General features: G+C 31.3%; 2 protein-coding genes across 5 annotated transcripts; one reads left to right on the top strand and one right to left on the bottom strand.

The window, feature by feature from the left end:
• Positions 1 to 35: 35 nt before the first annotated feature.
• Positions 36 to 776, top strand: LOC124543026 (prefoldin subunit 1). Its single transcript, XM_047121037.1, has one exon. It carries the CDS (start codon positions 177 to 179, stop codon positions 561 to 563), a length of 387 nt encoding a protein of 128 aa, XP_046976993.1. The 5' UTR covers positions 36 to 176; the 3' UTR covers positions 564 to 776.
• Positions 777 to 3,520: 2,744 nt separating this feature from the next.
• Positions 3,521 to 20,662, bottom strand: LOC124543377. Of its 4 annotated transcripts, none has more exons than XM_047121581.1 (10): positions 20,483 to 20,662; positions 20,216 to 20,387; positions 20,007 to 20,132; positions 19,734 to 19,939; positions 18,466 to 18,798; positions 16,640 to 16,804; positions 10,104 to 10,370; positions 9,094 to 9,356; positions 8,816 to 9,016; positions 3,521 to 8,547 (listed from the first exon to the last, which is right to left on the bottom strand). In XM_047121581.1, exons 2-10 carry the CDS (start codon positions 20,324 to 20,326, stop codon positions 4,136 to 4,138), a joined length of 6,084 nt encoding a protein of 2,027 aa, XP_046977537.1. In that variant the 5' UTR covers positions 20,327 to 20,387; positions 20,483 to 20,662; the 3' UTR covers positions 3,521 to 4,135. The 4 variants fall into 4 exon arrangements, with proteins under 4 accessions (XP_046977537.1, XP_046977535.1, XP_046977536.1 ...); XM_047121579.1 differs by having other exon boundaries at positions 20,216 to 20,403; XM_047121580.1 differs by having other exon boundaries at positions 20,216 to 20,407.
• Positions 20,663 to 21,198: the final 536 nt, after the last annotated feature.

A 21,198-nucleotide genomic window follows, 5' to 3' on the forward strand; every position in this document is an offset into this window, starting at 1 on the left:
GCTTTTTTATATTATACTGGTAACATTGTAGGGTGGAAAATGAATAGGAGAGGACAGATAAACCAAATGAAATATTACATCAACTTGTGAATTGTCAAAAAAAAATTACAAAATTATACATAACCTTACGCCCAACACTCAGTTCAGATTTGCTACGATCCTTGAAAGTTTAAGTAATGTCTAAGCCTGTGGATCTGGAATTAAAAAAAGCGTTCGTGGAGTTGCAGGTCAAAATGGTCGAGACAAGTAAAAAAATACAAGTAATAGACAGTCAAATCGGAGTATTGAAACGAGTTTTGCAACATGCAGATATCACTCAGCGTGAAATCAGTACCTTACCACCTGGAACTAAAACCTACGAATCAGTGGGAAGAATGTTTCTTTTAACAGATTTAGATGAGATTAAAGGTAATCTAAAGAACAGAATATCTCTTTTATCGACTCGTACTTCCGATTTAGAGAATAATAAACAGTATTTAGAGAAAAATCTCAGAGAAAGCGAAGACAACATCAGAGAAATGGTACAACAACGAAAGGAACAAAATGAAATGAAGTCCACTTAACATTCAGCTATATAACATTTTTTTTTCCTTTTAAGCTACTGTATTAGTTATTATCAATATTAATTAATAGAATAATCTTCGCTTTATTTATACTTTAAAATATTTGAAACAAATGTTTAGACATACTCACAAACTTACTAAATTGTAATTGTAATATTAATTTTAGTAATGTTAAATTCTTATGTCACCTCAAAATAAATATTTTGCATTATGCTAATGATATTTCAATTAAATTGTTTACCCCTTTGTAGATACTTAAAAACTGTTAACAATTTTTATAATTAATTAGAAGGTTATTGAATAAAAGTAATATTTAAATCTAATTAAATATATACAAATTTCAAATATTATAAAAAAGTTATAGGGTCAAAAGCAAAATAGTCCTGATTTTTATTTATACCTTAAATCTATCCAAATGATTTGCATGAAGCGAGTCATCCCTACACCTGGACTCCACTCTATTAAATATTACTAAGGATGGTGTCTTTCAGATAGATGAAAGTACTAAATATATTTCTCGCAGTGTCATTTAATATGCTGTAGATAATAGGCAATATCTGCAGCATATATATCTGATTATTATATGTATTGTATATTGTACCATACTGTATACAAGCAGAATCATCTTGGAGACAGGCATCATAGAAGGTTATTAGTATCCAAAATCTTATAGAGATAATTAGAAATTTGTTTCTTATACTTACCCTATCCAAAACACCTTGGCACGCCATTGTATGGATGGTGTGTTAGAAACATTATCACCCATAATGATGTATTGAATGGCTTATTAAGCCACTTGCTCCATTATGTTTATAATTATAACTTCCAGTTATCTTCAGTCCTAAATAGAAAGATAACTTTTATGCAGAAATATTTTTTAGATATTATTGCTTTAAGTCCTATTTAAATTTAATTAAGATTATATTATAAAAATCTTATGAAGTTAATGTACATATTTAAAATAACATTCATAATAAATGTTTAGATCTTCAAAACTATTTTTTTATATATATAAATTTTATTTGATTTTGAATATTTTGTTTTTTTTTATACATAAATATTTTATTGTACTGTTTGGGTTTACACTAGGAAAATAATACTTACAAATTTATTTAAAACAAGTCTCAAATAGATTTAAAATAAGCCTCCTCACGGCTTAGGCAAGTATCCTTGATGAAATATTTGTTTATTTAATTTTATGGAAGATACCAATAATCAATAAATTTTCAAGACAGATCTCAAAAAATTAATGTAATGGTAGAATTTTACAAACAGAAAAAATTAAGGGTAATAAAATTAGTATAAATAAATATTATAATTTAATAATTTCTTCCAAATTCCGCGCTTCGTTGTATATCTTTATTTCAGTACTTAAAATCGACTTTTTGAATATAATATTTTTAGTGCTGCCAGCTTTTATGATTATTATTATTAGATATAAGCGTTAAAATCAAAATAGTCAAAATTGATTAAATCAGGACAGTTATCAATTAATTAGTCAAATAAAAATAAAATTAGTATATTATTGATTTTACAAAGATTTTACTTAATACATCTGTATAAATTTATAGAAGCAACATTTGTTTATAATTTGAAAAGTAAGCGAATAATTTATAATACAAACGTGTCCCCATTGTTTTTTTTAAATAGTATCGAAATATATATTTAACAATCACTTTTTTCATTGTGATTATGGTGCAAATAATAATACAATTATTATTTGTATTTGTAGACTAGATAACTATAACTGTTCATTCCGAACCTGAGATTTTTTAATTGACATAAATCTAAATTTTAAGGTGTACGTAAATTTATTCTGATTTTGATTATTAAACATATAACATTTATTTAAGTAAAAATGTTGCTTGCAAGTGTCAAAGTCAAACGTGAAACAACCAAATGTCATTGGTGATATAAGATATTAAATCCGTAACCCCTATCAAACCCCTAGCCCTAACCTTATAGAAAAATAATACGAAAGCACCTTATAGTAACAAAATATTACACATAGACCCCTTTGTAAGCTAAAAGATTAGAAATATATCACCTCGGTTACATACATCTTAATTTTTTGGAAATACTAATTTAATACAAAAAAATTACGCTATTGAAGTCTTCCTTACGTTCATCAACTCGAGTTTTATTGCCTTATGCATTTTTTTAAAAGGGAGAAGTCAATGATGTTGAAATAAACAGATATGTTATTAACGCGCAAAAAGTGAAGACTAGAAAACGTTCTAATTGTGACGTTTGCCTTTAGTTGTTTGACGTAGTAATATGTTATAATACATCATAATTACGTAGTAATACGTTTTGCGTAATTAAAACATCTAGTTATCCCTTTTACTTATTGTTTTTATCAAGCTATCTTATTTACTTTTAACGAAATTTTTTCGCACACTTTTTTCTGTTGTTTAGTATGGATATAACATATCTGTTTATTAGAATATCATTGGGAGAAGTATTCAAGTACATTTTTTGAAAGTATTTCTAAAATAAGATAGACTAACTTGTTATTATATTCAATAGGTTGGACAACTTTATATATGTATTAGATCAATGAGATATTTTTTAAGTATTTTTTGGTCCATCTTTTCTGTGATACTGTATGTTTTTACAAGAACTTGAGTTTCCATTTTAAAGAATAGTATTTAAAGTTAAGCCCAAAATTATTGTTCACATAAATGTTTGTACATGTAAATAAAAGTAAAAAATATTTTGAAAATTTTTATTTCCATTTTTACACATGAAGAATTGTTTTCAATATTTCTTAGAATAATATTTCATATAATCCTAATTTCATTAAACATACATCTAAACATCTAAGACTTTTTTTATTCAGCAGAAATACTTAGTTAATGCTAATAAAAACTTAATTAAAACAAAATCTCAAATTATTTACACAACAATGTCATTTAAGAAATTCTAACATAAAATTTAAAATTATAGAATAACAATACAATTTCTTATGACCTTGTAATAATAATAAGCAGTATGTTCAATAAAATAAAGCTATATAACTTTGAAGTGACATAAAATGTACTTTATCAAAATTAAATAATAATTAAATAATTAATGTTATTGCAAGGCCTGCTCTACTGATTGATATTTAAGAACAAATAAAATTAATACAAATATACTTTTACTATCTTATGTTAAAAATATACAGAGAGAAATAAGTGTCCTATATTTACTGTAAACATTTAAATGCAACATAAGTAGTTGCCTTGACAATTATATGATTTATTTTTAAATAGACACATTGAAAGAAAGATACTTTTTTACTAACAAGTAACAAAGATAATTAGTATCAACACAAATTAGTGTTTTGTCACGACAGGTTATGAAACATTATCGTAGAAGATTTGACAAGATGAATACTTTTCTCATGGAATATAATAACATTAAACTTGTCATGAATTTTGCACAACATTGATTAATATGATAATTGATAAATATTCCACGAGGATGCTATAATTCTACAAACAACATAAATTATTTTAATAATAATTGTCATATCCATAAGGACTGTAAAATTGGTTCCTCACATCATAATGAGGAGGTAGATAATATTAAAGCCATGAAGGTCGATTTATGGCATCATATGGTTGTCGAACACCAAGTGGTGTTGAATAGGCTGATGGGTAAAGGCCCATTATTTGAGCTCCTGTCTGTCGCTGTAATTCTTCCTGGTAGCGCTGTAAGTACTGTTGATATAATGGTGAAGACTGCTCCGCTGCAACAAATGGATAACCAGCACGAACCTGTGAGTGTCCTATGAAAGGAAATGGGCTTGCACTGTGGTTTGAATTCTGATGTGCTGGTTTTGCTAGTTTTTCTGCATTTGCTTCATTGCTCCTTTGTTGATGAGCAACTGCTGCAGCCATATAGTTAGCGGCCATTATTTGATTCGTACTATTTCGGAAGTCCTCGATTGTGAAACCACCGTTGTCGCCGTACATTCCACCAAGCGCTATGTTAGGAGTAGTTCCGAAGTTAAACGGATTTCCTGGTATCATATTTGTTTTGACCGATGACAAAACATCGCTGCTGCAAGTAGATGTATGGTATGGTTGTCCAATTGATGTCGAAGATTGTTTTGCATCCGATGTTCTTTTTCGTTTATTTTTTTTTACATCCATTTGAGTGCTCGCAATACTGACAGGACTTTTATAAAGATTATTATCTTTGCTCATTGCAGCAATTGATGGTTGAGAATATATACTGGTAGAAGTGCTAACTGGGTGTGCTTCAGGATTAATATTTTTGTTAAACATTTGTGCCATTTGGAAAGTTTTGTCATGATAAAGTGATGTAGTACTGTTTGCAAAGCTAGACAAATACCTTTCATCATTTGAATATCGCTCTAGCATTTGAGGAATATTTGGTAAATTTCGTAAGGTTTCAATTGGAAGAGCGGAATGTGTACTATAGGGTGTTTTATACGGCAAAGATGATACCAATGTGTGATTTTGAATGAGTTTTTCTGATTTTTGGGGTTTACCAACCATTTCCAAATTTTTAGGAAGTGGATCACTCTCGCTTATTGTCGTATTTACACTTATAGGGTCACACTTAAGTAGGCCACGTGGATTAGGTATCCTTAATTCAGCTGAGTGATTTGGTTGAATATCTTGACTTCGTGTAATGCTCGCTCTAGGTACCGTATTGTAGTTATTAAACTGTTGATGTTGTACATTTTTATTATAGTTTATAGCAGTAGAATTCGATGTATCGGTTGCTTTTAATTTTTCTTCGCTATTAGGTGTATATCCATTGGCGGAATAATCTGATGGTTGTATTTCCGGTTTCCGCATTTGGTTTACCTTCCAATTACCATAGTCAATTGCGGTTGCGGATGTGGCGGTATTACAGGAATAAAGTTTTTTATTTGCTAACTCAATGTCATTTAATGAGAAATTACTTATATGCTGGTTAGGAGGCAAGCTATCATATTGATTGTGATGTGCAAGTGGTATGGTTTGGTTCAAACTAATATCAGTGTGAGGTCTTTCATGTGTGTGAGCTGGTGTTAAGTTACAAGTGACAGTTGGCTTAGATAATGGTTTGGGTAATTGGTGATTGTTAATACCAAGGTTAATAGCAATAGCTTCAATTTCATATCCTTTTTGTTGTTGTGGAACTACATTTGGCTTTGGTTCCCGGCTCCTTTCAGAAAATTCACCTCCATGTAAATCTCCATTGGCTTTTCTATCCTCAATATTCATATAACCCATATTTATCATATCTATATTATCTTTTTTGATGGAATCTGATTTCGTAAGATCAATATGAATAGGTTCCTTTTTGTAGTCACGTACTAATTCATTGCTTTCGTAAGACCCGCTTTCTTTTGGTTCTGCAGTACGTCTCTCCGAGTAATCAAGGGTGCTATTTTTATCACGTAATGTATTCAATTTTAATGCCTCAGATTTTTCACTTAAAGCTAAAGCTATATCATCTACTGAAGTAGGTGGAGTACTTTGTAACACAAGTGAATTAGATGCAGTTGTAGTTTTTGGGTAATCAATTTTTGCCGGTGCAGAGACTATCTCGTCTTTTTCTTCAGATGGCTTCCTTGAAGATGAAATTTCAGGTTCACTGTATGTTCGCTTTTTGACCGGGAATAAGGCTGTTTTGGGGTCAGGTAATACCTGTACGGGGCTTGATGTTTGTGTAGTTGTAACACAGGGTTGTGGAGATACTTGAGGTTGCGAGTAAGTAGTCTGTGTGGGAGGATAGGGCGGCGCTGTTGGTGAAAATGGACCGTTATAATTAGCTGGTTGAAAAGTATCAGGACCTAGAGCCGTGTAATCGTCATGTACTCTTGCAGGTTTGCTGACTTGAGGTGCTTTAGACGTATCATAATAAGGTGGAGCATTTTGGCCATATGTTGGTAAAGGGCTTTTGTTGTGATCAATAAAGTAATTAGGCGTAGAAGAGCCCGCAGCACTGTTTGAAGCGTAGACATGTTGGGAGTATGGTGAATAAGGAGACTGAGGTGCATCCCTTGGGCTGCAACTTTTCTCAGGACTACTTTTAACAGAAGTAGTGTCTTGGTAGAACCCTGCACGAACTGTACCATTTATAATGGGGTATGTAATCTTTTGAAAATCATCTGTTCTAGGCGATGCTGGTGAACGTAATAAGGGTGAAGTGTGGGACATTTGATGTCTAGGAGAATCTAAATCTTGACTAAACGAAGATCTTTCTGAAATTGAGCTGCCTGTGCTGGTTCTTCGCTGTCTTGGTGTCGCAGTTACACTTGGGTGTGGGCTATCGCCCCCATCAAGAGTAGGAGAATTAAGATCTAAATTAGGAGAGTCGTATTTAGCGGTTGTATTCTTAGGACTCGTCGATTTTACATCATTATTGGAAATCTCCGACACTTTTTCCTCGTTTTCTGTTTCTTCTGTCTTCTTTTTGGTGTTACTAGAAGTAGTGGTAGCTTTTGGAGCTCCAAAAGCCTTAAACCAAGCACTTAGATTAGGAGTAGCTTTTTCTTGACTTGGTTTCATTAGTGGTAAATCATCTGTTTCTACTTCTGCGTCTTTTTTAGTAACAACTTTTTCTTCCGTTTTGTAATGAGTGATTGTTTCAATTTTTTTAACATCTTTAGTATTTTCTTTTACTTTTTTAATATCTTTTACCTTGTCACTTTTAATTTCCCCATTTTTAAAGTTATTGTCATATCCAAGAGAAAATTGAACGCATGGTAAAACGGAACCTAAGCTGAGCTTGGGACTACATTCGTCTAATTTGGTGACATCACGAGCTCTACTAAGAGGACCAAGGGGAATGGCGTCTTCTGATCTATCACCATTTTTATTACACAACATATTAGTAAGTAAATTTCCCTTGCTTTTACCTGGTTGTAATCTATCAATAGTTCTTTGAATTTCTCTTCGCCTTAAAATTTTTGGTTCACGAGATGACGGTCGTTTTCGAGATAGTTCTTTCCGAAATAGAATTGGCTTCTCTCCCTGTGAAGATTCGTCGTCCATTCGACTGTTATCTTGTTCTTCTGTCGAAATAGTTTGGGCAGGACTATCACAAGGTGAACTAACTGCGGAACCTTTAGGAGCGTCGTCAAGCCATTTGCTTATATCCTTTACAGCTTGCTCTAAAGCCTCGGAGGCTGAAGCGTTCTTGGCTGAACTCTTTTTCACTTTTTTACTATTAGGCTTATCTTTGACACTGTCAATGGAATCATCGGAAAACTCATCTTCGTCTTCTATATTTGTACTTTTACTCTCCTTATACTTGGCACTATTTGATCCTCCCGGAGCAAAAAGACTATTGAAAAGCGAAGAATCTTTGTATTTTTCGTTTTTGGCTTTTAACTTTTCGATTGTTTCTCGTAATTTCTGATTTTTCTCTTTCTCTGGTAGGTTTAATGTTTGTTTTTGCTTATCAACTTTTTGCTTATAGTCAAAAAGCGATTCCCAAGCATCTTTTGCAGCATGTCTTCTTCTTTCCTTAATTTTATCATATTTATCTTTAAGAAAGTCTGGATCGGTAAGTTGATCGCTCGGCTCTGGTTTATCGAGTTCCGTGGGAGACGGCGATGGAGTGTGTATGGACGGCAGAGGACTCGCACTTCTACTTCTATTTGAACTTTCTAAAGACTCTTGGGACACACTTCTTTTTATTTCTTCCGGTGGTTCAGTATCATGGTGTTTATTTTTCTTTTTTGACCGCTTCGATTTTTTGCCTTCTTTGTCTTTGCTTTTTCCGTGCTTTTGTTTTTTACTGTGTCTCTTGGAAGAATTCTTTTTGTGATTCTTGGAATGTTTCCCATGGCGGTGACCTTTACGTTTTTTCTTCCCTTTGTCATGTTTGTTTTTGTGAGATTCCTTGTTTACTTCAACACTATTTTCACTATTTTCAGGTTCTTCACATTCTTCTTCTTCTGCTTCTTTTGTTGTCACTTGCTCTTCATCTTGTTTGATTTCTGACGTACTTGATGTAGGTTCGTCTGTAACTGGAAAATTACAATTATATATAATAAACATTATAGTCATTCGATTTTTTTTTCATAGTTAGTTTCTATGGCAAAAAAATATTCTTGCGTATATCTTGAATATATACGCAAGATGTATAGTTATTGCATTATATATTTATACACATATGCATATTATACATCCCATTAATGAATAGATAGACAGTTCTCTAAGAAAGTTTCAAGTAAATTTAGAATGGTAACATGGGTACTATAGAAAAAAAATCTACATAATATCAAAAATATCTACCAGCTTCAGATTGCGATTTTTGTTTCTTTCGTTTTTGGCGAATAGGTGATGTTTCACTCGTTTTTAATTTATGCTTTCTTGATGGAGTCGGCAGTTGGTATTCAACTGCTATTTCTTCATCAGAGGAAGAAAGCCGATGAATGTATTTTTCCGTCAGACGATCAAAAGCCGCTTGCAAGTTATCTACCATAGTCGTATACTCTGAAAAATATAATATTGCATCTCAAACGTCTGCATATATTAAATATTTTATTATTCTTATGTGAATTAACACTTACCATTATCCTGCCCATTGTACAATCGGCAATTGTTAACTATAAGTTTAAAGTCTGCCTTAAACATAGAAAAATCGGAATAATATCCGCTATCTAGACGTTCCTCCATTTTGCGGAGATCCATCGGCCGCCGGATAACAGCGTAATAATTAGGAGCATACTCCTCTTCAACGGGGTCCATAAAAGGCCAGGCATCTTCATGCGCTGATAATTGTTCGAGCACCTTGTACATATCAGTTTGCACATCCTCTTCAGTTTGACTGAAACTAGAAATATTTTTTTTGGTAAATATGAAATGTTCGAAATAATTTGAACATACGTTTAAATTTAACGGAAAAAAAGTATAACAATCAGCGCAATTTATTTAGATTGAAATGACTGCCGTATTCGCATTTGAGTTCTTTAATAAGGCAACAATTGTTACTCAAAGAGTATTAGTCGTTTTTACGAGTTATTTTAAAAAGATTGTGAACCAAATAATTTATGAGTTAGTTAAACAAATTTTACGGTACAAAAGTTTAATTTCTCACAATTTCTCACTGATACCTAAACACTGCAAATTGTTTGATTAGAAGATCAGAAAAATGTCCGGAACTAAAGATCAGATTCAGAACTAGCAACTAATGATGGTACGTGTCGCTAATAATTTCATATAATAGTTGAACTCATTCATTACGGTAATAGCCGACATTGATGTAACTAATTTGTTTTTATATTAATTTTTGATATTTGGAAAAGGGCTTTTAAGGCTTTAATGTATATGTGGAATTTTATAGATCTAATTAAAATTCTGAGGATTTAAGACAGCTGAAGAACACTCTTAACTAGTTCTCAGCATTGTACAATAATTTAATCGTTGACGGATGCTTTAATTCTTTAGAAATTTCAGCTATAAAATCAGTATTGGGCTTGCTAAGACATCATTTAAAATTGGCACTACTGTAATGTGAAAGTAATGGCATTTTTAGGTAAAGAAGAAATGTGTCGTTTTCAATAATAAAGGCGCAACTTACATTTGTGACGTCTTGAGCTTTCGCCGAGTGCTATTGACTGGCTCGTCATTTTCTGGTATAACTATCTGGCCAGTGGCAGCTGCTAGCGAATTGTTAGTTTTTCTTCCGGTTTTAACCACTGGTTCTGGAGGTGGCTCCCCTTTATTGGTAGCAGGTGAGTTTTTTGATTTCTTATCTCTTGACCTCGATGGTCGAGTAACTTTTTGAGGCATTTCTTCCTGGTCACTAGACGAACTGTCCGATGAATCTGACGATTCGGATTTTGACCTAAAAATATGAAAAAAATGTTAACTTTTTTTCCTGACATAATTATTGTTTTGAATTTCAAAATTTTATTTTTTAGGAATATGTTAGAAATGAAATAATAAAACTTTAATAAAGTAATATTTCACTTTTTAAAAGATATTTATAATAATTAAATTATTTTATAAATTTCGCACCTCCTAAAAATTAATATTTAAACTATTTCTTGCTGTTGAAATACTAAATGTGTATTGAAGATTCAATTAAAACTTCTAAAGACATAGTCATATGACAAGTCATGTATTTACAGTCATATATGATCATTTGTTTATGATTTATTGATTAAATTCAAATACATTATGACATTACACTAATAGTGATAAGTCAAAATCGATTTCAATTGTTGATTTACTAGTTAATAAACAAATGTAAGTAAAGTCAACTAGATATACATATGTATATATAGTTGACTGTATAACAAACTTGAAAACTTATATACAGTTTTATGATCTTTAGTTAGTTTTAAGAGTTTACGTTTTCACGAGACCTTTAGGAAGTCTCATAGTGGAAGTTACAAGTTTGGTGTTGGATTTCATAATTACATTTCTTATCCGTTACGATCATAAGATCTTGACGATGAATCAGACACATACGTTAACCGTCCATGGAGTATCACTAATCAACTTGTTAGATCTTATGGCGCGAAATGAACGTCGGCGCGGCGGTTTTACTTAACATCACAACAACAACATTCATTTGTTATTTTACCTTATATTAAATGTTGACCTATTCATGATAAAATTTGCCCGTGGCACAGCCAATAACTATCAAGTAGGTCGAAATAGGCAATTTCAAACGTTATCTTATTATAATGATTAATTATTATTATAACTAGCGACCCGCCATCGCACGGGTACAATACTGATACTAAATATTCTATAGAATTTATTTATTTACGACATCACATTAGAAATATCAAAAATTATCAGTATTTCTTTACTATATTGTCCATGTATTATACACAAAAACCTTCGTCTCGGATTCACTCTATCTATTAAAAATACCGCGTCAAAATCCATTGCGTAATTTTAAACATACATACTTAGTTTTATACTATGTTGTGATGATAAAGATAGATTGCTATTATTTGTGTTAAATTAAATATAATCTTTATGTACGTCGCAGAAATAGAAGCTCTCACGCGCATACATAAAAGTACACGGTTTTTTTTTCATAACATTAAAATATAAATTATTAAATTATGAATGTGGCTCAACAAAGTCGACAAATATTAAATAACAGTAATCAAATGACTACTATTTCAGACGTCTATTGTTTACTTAAATTTAATTGTTGTCATTTTACTTAAAATATATAACTAACAACTAATACATCCTCATGTTTCTTAAAGATAAGATAAGAATAGTTCATTAAAAATTTTGTCATAAGAGAGAAACGCTCAAAATCTTAATTTTGCTAATTAGTAAAGCGTTTTGAATTCGAAGAATTGAACGAGCAATCAACTGTTAATTAAGCCACATAAATCTGCAGCTCAAAAAGAATTAAACTTTTAATATTTCTTTCCGCAGATTAAAATACACTCAATTATATACCTATAAAGCAACATTTTCGTTCGATGTTTTTAACTCTGCTGCAGCTTTATGCGATATCTTATTTCTTTTGAATTATTCGATAGCGTTGACATTTTGTAGCGATTTGTATCGAATTAACAAACCACTGGAAATAACTTACAAATGTAACTAATAATACTCTTATTTACGAAAACTACACGAAAATGTTTTCTTAGCCCTTACCCGAAAAAATTATTGCTATTTTTAAAGGCATTTTCATTGGCTCTTATATACACATAAATATATATTTATTTATTTATTTATTTATTTGAAACACCATCGGCATATTCACAATAACACATATATAATAAAAGTACACGGACCAGTGCAGTGTGCTACACCACTACAGGCATTTACAGCACTGTTAAATTAAATACAAAGTATTACACTCTTAAGTAATATTAAAACTTAAATACTATTAAAAACTTATATTTAAAGATAGTAAAATTATTTTGTTCATTTATATCTACGTTAAATTGGTTTAATATTTAGATCTAAACTAGGAAAGGCATAAGGAGTAGGTACATACAAAAAAATCCTTAATTAATATTCCATCTAATATATTAATAACAAGTATGAACTTAAAGAATAGCTTATACATCTAAGGGATACTGATCGCTTAGAGACAGAACGAGCTCCTTAATTCAAATTCTTGACTTGATTGTTTGTTATTCAATTTTGGTATTTCGCGCTGCTAAATCATTGCTGCTATGATCATTATGATCCAAAGCGTTCTTCATCCTACTACTGCATGTAGGCCTTGCTTCCCCGCAGCTCAATCAGGTCGTCTACTTAAATCCAGTCCAAACCAGCTAGCCCATCATGTGACTGGACATCAAACGACCCGCTTCTCTTATATATGCCGTCATTTTAACAACTATTCCACCAGATGCCCTTTCTTCTAATAAAGTGGCCAACTTCCCTTCTCATAAGCACGTATCCGACGTCTTGGACAAGGTTCTTCGCTGGATTACGCTTTGTGAACATGGTCTTGTAATTTGATTCCAATTATGGATCCCTACATAGCTCTGTCTTTATTCACAGACACATGCTTGAGCGTCCACAGCTCTGCGCCATTTGTTATGGTAAGCAGGACACAATATGTAGATAAAGAGGACAGTTTTCACACTTTATTTAATTGTGTACCATGTTAGACTTGAAACGACTTTTACAAATCAAAGTTATTTATTTTACGATCATATGTCCCGCGTAACTTAAACGTAATCAACCGTCTTTCCCTCGTTCTTAAGCGAGATTGGAATTTGAGATCCCAGAGATGTTCGACGCGACCCTGCCTTCGTTCATTCAAAATAATCCGCAACGCCTTGCATTATTTGTTGGTGATCAATCTCAGGCTTTCAAGAAACATCGTATGCAGATATGAGAGTATGACAGGTGTAAGCCGTTACGTAAAATATTACGGTATTTAACGAAATATATACGTTCTGAAATATCATATACAGATGAACATTACATGTGGCGAATGTGTTATTCGTGTGATTTTCAACACGGCTTTTCCTATTACTCACTTGCAGGAAGAGGTGTTCTGCGTTTTCTGTAACAACTTACAAGGGTCTTTTGGCAAACGAAACACAATTACTATCCGACACATTAACTGTTCCTTTAAGACGATTTACATCGTGCAAAATGCCGTTGATTATATACAAATTATGCATCGCGATACCTGAATGTCGAAATTATCTCAGGAAGTGTTTTATTTTTGTCTTTCATCCACTCCATAATTCTCTATATTCTTGTATTAGCTCGACGACTCATAGAAAGCCCTGGATTACTTGATTTTAAATTAGGCGGGCGTCTAAACTCTTTACTATAGATTCGCCTTATCGTGTATTTAATTTTTATTTATTATAATAGCAAGAAAAAACGTCTTCCCGCCGCCACAGTTTATCTCTCATACTGTTCGTTTGTTGTAGACATATTTGTTTCATTATACAAGTTGGTAATTTAAGGTATCTTGATTTTTGTAACTGGTTAAATCTAGTTTTAGTTTTCAACAAAATTGTATCCCGTTACACTTTTGGCCATCCTAGCCCAGGTGAATAATAATTCCTGAACTTTGTTCTCATATGAATTATTATGTTTCTCTATTGCTTGGATCTTAGTGTTGAATCACATGAAAATGGTGTAGTGAGTGGAGGCAATAAGCTTGGTTTAATTTCAAGTCAACACGTCAATATCTTCTCACAAACATCCCTGCCATCAATATCGTTTGCCAACTCCTTCCCGCAACTAGAACTGTCCATGCACATTTGAAAATATGACCTGCAACGAAATATAAGAATTGATTTAATAAAATTTCCTTCGATGATTATTGTCTCTTGCATATCCAGTTACGTGTTTTATATTATTACCTTTAACAGTCAAACTAAAAATATACACTAAAATGATAATTGTACTTACCATTTAATATAATTCTTTACGGTTTGTATTTTTTTCAATGTTGACGCTACTAAAAATATTAAAAACACACTCTACGCAACAACACTCAATTTATCAAAATAAAACTTGTTATTTATTTTTTCACTACTTTCGAGTACAGTGTACATTGTTATAGCTCTATATAAAACTGAAACACCTCATTTTTAAAAGTACAAACCGACATAAGTACGTAATAATAATTACTATTACTTTAAATAGATACCGAATTGTGCACGCCACTATTTTATAAATTATTTTGTTCCATGACGTTTACTACCACAGAACAGTATCCGGGGGGAAAAGTTTAATAGAGTAGGATTACATTTTTCAACGTCAAAATAAACGATTATTATTGATAGAAATACATATAAAGCAGTGAAATTGCTTTCGTTAATTGACTCCCAACTTGTTTCACGATTTGAATAGTCTTTCTCAAAGGTAATTAAGAAACTATTTTTATAAAATAGGTTATCATCTGCAGCTGTATATGTAACTAAATATTTTCGTTAAATAGAATCTAAAAATTTTAAAATACATTATTTGTAGAAGAACATTGTCAGAAGTAATTAAATAATTGTTGGTACAATGGTATTAATAATTATATAATAATAATAATATTATCAATAAAGCCCGAATTAAGACATCACCCACGCGTCTCATCCGCGGTACGCGATCTAATCTCTATGCATTTACTACAACAAATATTGTATTTCAAAACTTTTCTTATTGCCGATGTTTCACAAATTATTCCAAAAAATAGATTGTAGTACTTTTTCAAAATTAATAAAATATTATTAAAAAAAACGCAAATCACAATTATTTCCGTAGTCCTTTCGCCTCAACGGGGCAATTGCGACTGATTTATGAAAAAAATATGTTTGAGCTATCTTAACACGTGCATAATAGTAGATGTTGTCTCTCGTGAATAGAAAATGTAGCAAGCGTCTGAAACTTGTGTTTTTAAACTAATTATATTCATAATAAAACCCCGTTCTTGAAATTGTATTTCTTAATACATAGAATACCTGTCAAACCAAGTTAAGGAATAAAAACTTTGCATAATATCCGCTTAAGTATTAGAAACACCGCTGCTACGAGTTGCAAAATTTTTTAAAGTAAAAATGTACTTCAATTTTCGAGCAAAAATAAGCGTATTGACGTTTTAATCTTAGACCGAGCTCCAACGACTTAATAGTTTAACAATGCACCTACAATTCGAAGCGATGCGAACGTCTGATTGCATATCGTTATTGTTATCTATTTAAAGATTTTCTTGACCTTAAAGGAAAAGATGATTTGATAATTGACTAAATAAACTCTAACAGATAAAGTTGAGTAGAAAATTTTCTACAATTATCTGCCAATATTCACGAAAAATCGGGAAGAGATTTTCTATAAGTCTTGTACAAACTTGCAAATATGCCCTTTAATTAATTTATTTTTAAAGTTCATCAATGTTTCGCTTAGTAAAAATGTCTGTATTGTTTCAAAACAAGTCTACAAATGCTTTTAAAATATTAAAATATGCTGTTTGATAATAATTTTATTTTTTTAATAACTTATTTTTAATTTAAAGTAGTAGTAAAGTAAGCCTGTACATATCCTACTGCTGAGATAAGGCGTCCTCTTCCATTAAGACAGGGTTAGGAACATATTTCACCACGCTGTTCTAATGCGGGTTGGTGGAATGCACATGTGGCAGTATTTCGATGAAATTAGACACATGCAGGTTTCCTCACAATGTTTTCCTTCACCGCCGAGCACGAGATGAATTATAAACACAAATTAAGCACATATATGTAGTGGTGCTTGCCGGGGTTTGAACCCGCAATCAACGGTTGAGATGCACGCGTTCTAACCACTGGGTCATCTCAGCTTTGTGTTTTAATTTACTCCTGGATAATTCTACTAACAAATTGTCACGTTTTCGCAATTTTATCGTAATACACATATGTGTGCGTTTTTTTCAAAGCCGAATCAGAATAGTATTCCATATACTGATATAAATTAGTCGAATTGACCTCCAGTTCCTCCTCCAGTCTACACACACACACAGAGTTGAAGACTTTTTTGGCGCGGAATAGTCGAAGACGTGTAGTGAAGTAAATTAGGGGAGTTTGCTCATTCCTTTTTTATGAAAGATGGAGTTTATGTGTTTACATACTTACGTCTCAAATATGATTTTTAGGAAATAATTGTAAATGTAGTTTACGTTATAAGTACCTTAGCTGTTCGCGTCGTTTGGCTCGGTTTTCTCGAGCGACTGTTGATGTTTCCTTGCTGTCTTCGTCCTTAGAGTCATAAGCACTCTGTTTTATTTCTTCTTCCTTCTGCTTTATCTTCTGCAGCACACGACTTGATGTACGACGCGGTGCCAGTTCTAGTAACCTTTAATTTACGGTTTAAAATTACTATAGTTCATCAAAAGTTAAATAAATACCTTTTCAACATAAACAAATGCAGTGAACATAGGATTATACATCGACAATTTGCTTTAACTCGTAATATAACGCGACGCGCAAAGTAAAAAAAGCGCTGTATTTTAAGTGCTTAACAAAAATACTATTATTAAATTTATCAGCTACATAATTCAATAAATTGCAAAAGCAGCTTTGTTTACAAAGCTTATTGAAACATATTTTTATTTTAGTCACTTCACAGTTAGTTTACTATTTTGTATTGTTTGTAATTTGTATCACGTCTATTGTATTTGTTTGAATATATTCGCGTATATGACAAGACATTAAAATTCAAAATTCACTCGCAAATGCTTGTAAAAAATAAATGAATCAAGTCCACTATTTGTCAACAAGAATGTTTTATTTTTAAGAATTAATATATCTTAAGCTTTAAATACAATATTAAAATTAACAAATAAATTTGATTTCGCAGTGTCGAAAATTCGCATAATAATATTCTTATAAATAAACAGTATATTAGCTAAAGGTAATCTACAGCTTCTTCTGTTAATACGATCGCTACTCTATATGTTATATATTCAATAAACATTTAACTTGTATTGTTATGTTCCGGTTTGAAGAGTGAGTGAGCCAGTGTAACTACAGGTACAAGAGACATAGCATCTTTGTTCCCATGGTTGGTGGCGCATTGACGATGTAAGGAATAGTTATTATTTCTTACAGCATCGTTGTCTATGGGTGATGTTGACCACTTATCATCAGGTGGCCCATATGCTCGTCGGCCAAACTATTCCATAAAAAAAAAAACTAGATACCTAATAATATTTTGGAAAATTAGACTTTACTACTTAACTAGTTGTTGGTATTATTCAAAACACAATATATTTTTCTACAAGAATGTTTTCTATTTGAGTTTAAAATATAGTATATGTAATTGGATACAAGAGATCTGTACCTCAATTGTAATGCAATCTTTTCATTAAATCTCTATCAACAGCTTTGCCTCTTTGAAGATGTTTTAAAAATGAATACAACTTTTGCAATGATACAGCTATTACAATGAAACAAATCGAAATAAAAAAATTGCTTTGCAATAAATTAAATACGCACAGCCAAAAATTACAATTGTAAAAAAGTTTGTAAAAAATGTTCTATACTTTGAATTATAGTTTTAATCATTAGTTTAATCAAAACTTGCTTAGTTTAAATAGTAAAATGATGCTAGACGTCAGCCTTTCAAACTTTTCTACATCTGTGTTTATGTATCTTATTTTTAAGCATAGAAACTTGAGGGCAAATCACAATATTATAATAAATATATTTTACTAAATACATAAGGCCAAATTTAACAAAGTAGTCAAATAATCAATTTTAAATAATCAAATGTGATAGTTCTTTTATTTTTAAGCATACTGGTGCCTTGCTAATTTTTTTAGAGAAGTGCTTTTCCCCAATAATTTGTATTGCAATGTTTCAATATTATAAAGTGAGAATGATAGTGCAGTTATAAGCAAAAGGGACAAACATCCAACTAAAATTGCTACAGTACCAACACCTTTTGTGTGGTGGTCACTAATTACCATCAGTCTGTTGTCAGTCTGTTTTCTTAAAATTAAAATAATATCTCACCTTTTCCTTTGTAAGCGTTCCTTTTCTTCAAATAGCCTTGGTATTTCTGGCAGAAAATTTTGTGAAAGAGATCTATGAAGTTCCTTTTCAACCTTGCTGGTAGCATCATTGAACTTCTCTGTCAGGTGGGTCCAATCTTCCTCCGTAAAACACACCACTTGCCAAACACGATCGGTATCTTCGTCGTCAAGCCAATCATCTCCATAAAACCAACCTCTTTTTCTGCTCTCCCTTTTCCTTCTCCTATTTTTGGTCCTCGGTTTCTTTATTATGTCTTCCCTATATAATCTTGTGCCATAAAAGTACCAGTAAGCAGAATCATTGTCATCCCATCTGCAAGTAAAAAAAAAACAAATGATTTATAACTATGAAAGTAATTAATTATTAATCTTGAAATATATCAAATGCCTAAATACAGTTATCATATGCTGAAATTCTTCTATTTGATCAGGTAACTATCAAATTTGTTTTCTTTTCTCATCCAAAAAAATTAACATGGTTGATATTCAGCATACTTTGTATAGATAATGCACTGCAACTGAGAGATTGAGTTGTTATGTCTATTGAGCTTCTTAAGACACTGGCTCTTTCACCCTACAAGCCAGAACACAACAACACATTGTTATTTAATAGTAGAATACCTTGTGTGTAGACGGTTTCAAATTTGAGGGTCTCATCACAGAGTCAAGTCTCTATTTTAAAAACATTAAGTTATAAAATTCTTTAGATAACATTAGAATATTGATTGATATGTTGGTATGATCCCCATACATCTATGGTCCATATCAAAAACACTGAGGGAAAAAAACTTTAATCTAAAAAAAAAATATTTTTAAATAAGTCAATATCTCAAAAAAACATACTTAGAATCTATTCAATTGTAAGTTAAATTAAATAGTAGTGACTATAATAAAACAAAACCATTACTTAAATGTGTCATGTTATTTAAGATCATGTTGTTTTAATGTTACCTGTCCAACTCTATATATTTTGCAATTTGCATACATCTAATTATCCAATGCTGATTGGATATCAAATATCTTTTAATATACACATAAATAAATAAATAAAATTAAATCTGGATTGTGGTTTCAACCAAAATTTTATTTTAATTTTCAGCGAGGAATAAGTACAAACATTGATGAGAACTATAAAATCAATACTTCCAACAATGTACTATAAATAGTTTTAGGTTTAGTAAAAGGACCTAAAACAAATATTTCTATCACTATATTCTAGATTTTTAATGAATATATGCAATAACTCACCCTAGTGGCTCCACACGTAGACTTTCAGCTTCTAAGTTCTTGAACAGGTCAAATACATCTTCGGCATCTAACCGAAAATCACATAATGCATACAATATTTCAACTTTTGTCCGAAGAGGCAAGAATTGAAAATCAATATCAGTATTGAATGGATTGTATCTTCCATGCTCTTGACATTTTCTTCTAAACAAACGCCTCAAATACATCTGAAAATCAAGTTTGATGATAAGATAATGCAGAAGTTAGATTTCATTATAAGTAAACAATTTATACCTGATAATTGAAAGCAGAGATGTCATTGTTGCCTAAGCAACCGTTCAAGAGGCGCACTATCAGTTCGGTCAAAAGAGAATTACCCGATTCTTCTGTGCCATCTGTCAGAAGAGCCTCTTCTAATTCCTATTAAATAAACAAATACATCATAACACACTTTGTATTTTATATTAAACACTAACTGAATAAAAAAAAAATCATATACTTACTTCGATGTCAAAATCCAGAAGATTGAAAGCTGTCCTGAATAAGGAACAAAAGTATGCAATGCTGGGTACTTCCCACCATGACTGAATGTCTAAAAAGCGTGAGAAATTCATTCAGACATCACTTTTATCGGTACTGGCCTGGAGAAAAACGCCTACTGGATCTTTCGATTCACTGAAACACACCTAAGCTATCTATATAATACAGAAACATAACCTTAAATATGAACACTCCCGATGTATTAATTTATTATTATAATGAATAAATACCCATTTTAAAACTTTTCGGGAACTCGTAATTATTATAAACGCCGATATTTCTTTCAAATTTACGGACAAGACACTATATGCGTTGTGTATCAGAACACAAACGCCATAACAGTTTACTAAATGTACAATTGAAAAACTTCCTACATTAACATGTTTTAAGTTTAAAACATTATTTGCACTTTTTATATACGAATAAACAAAATAATATTTATAAAAGATTTTTTATTGCAATATTTTGGTGAAAATAACATATATAAAATTGTCCATTTAAAAGGAAAGGTACTGTTTCCACATTTAACGGAAGTTTATTCAGCCATTGCTTTTTTTCTATTCGTCGCTATTGCGTTGCTCTATTTATTTTTATATAGACATATCTATGCCTAGATAGTGATTTTTATTGTATTGGTTTTTATTACTAGGGACTTCTAGGAACCTACTTTTAAATATTTTATAATGATGAAAATCAAAAAGTAAATGTGAATTTGAAATTAAATTTTGTTACTAGTACCTAATCTTTTTTTATATTCATATAATGTTATAACAATTAAAACACTGAAAAAATTGTATCACTAAAAATTTTATTGTATTGAAGCTGGATTAAGGTATAATGTTATGATTATATTTTTTTATGGTATTTTGTCGCATACTGTTAAAACAAAGCAAAGAATTATTGAAAGTTAGTTTTAAGTTATTAAAATTTTGTGTAATAAGACGGT

Source organism: Vanessa cardui, chromosome Z (genome assembly GCF_905220365.1).
Source record: "Vanessa cardui chromosome Z, ilVanCard2.1, whole genome shotgun sequence".
NCBI classification, from domain to species: Eukaryota; Metazoa; Arthropoda; class Insecta; order Lepidoptera; family Nymphalidae; genus Vanessa; species Vanessa cardui.

Coding starts and splice junctions, on each gene's coding strand:
- LOC124543026 (XM_047121037.1), top strand. CDS start 177: ATGTCTAAGCCTGTGGATCTGGAATTAAAAAAAGCGTTCGTGGAGTTG.
- LOC124543377 (XM_047121581.1), bottom strand. CDS start 20,326: ATGAATTTCTCACGCTTTTTAGACATTCAGTCATGGTGGGAAGTACCC. Junction 18,799..19,733: donor CTACGTGTGGAGCCACTAGG/GTGAGTTATTGC, acceptor TTTTACTTGCAG/ATGGGATGACAATGATTCTG. Junction 10,371..16,639: donor AAACGACGCGAACAGCTAAG/GTACTTATAACG, acceptor TCATATTTTTAG/GTCAAAATCCGAATCGTCAG.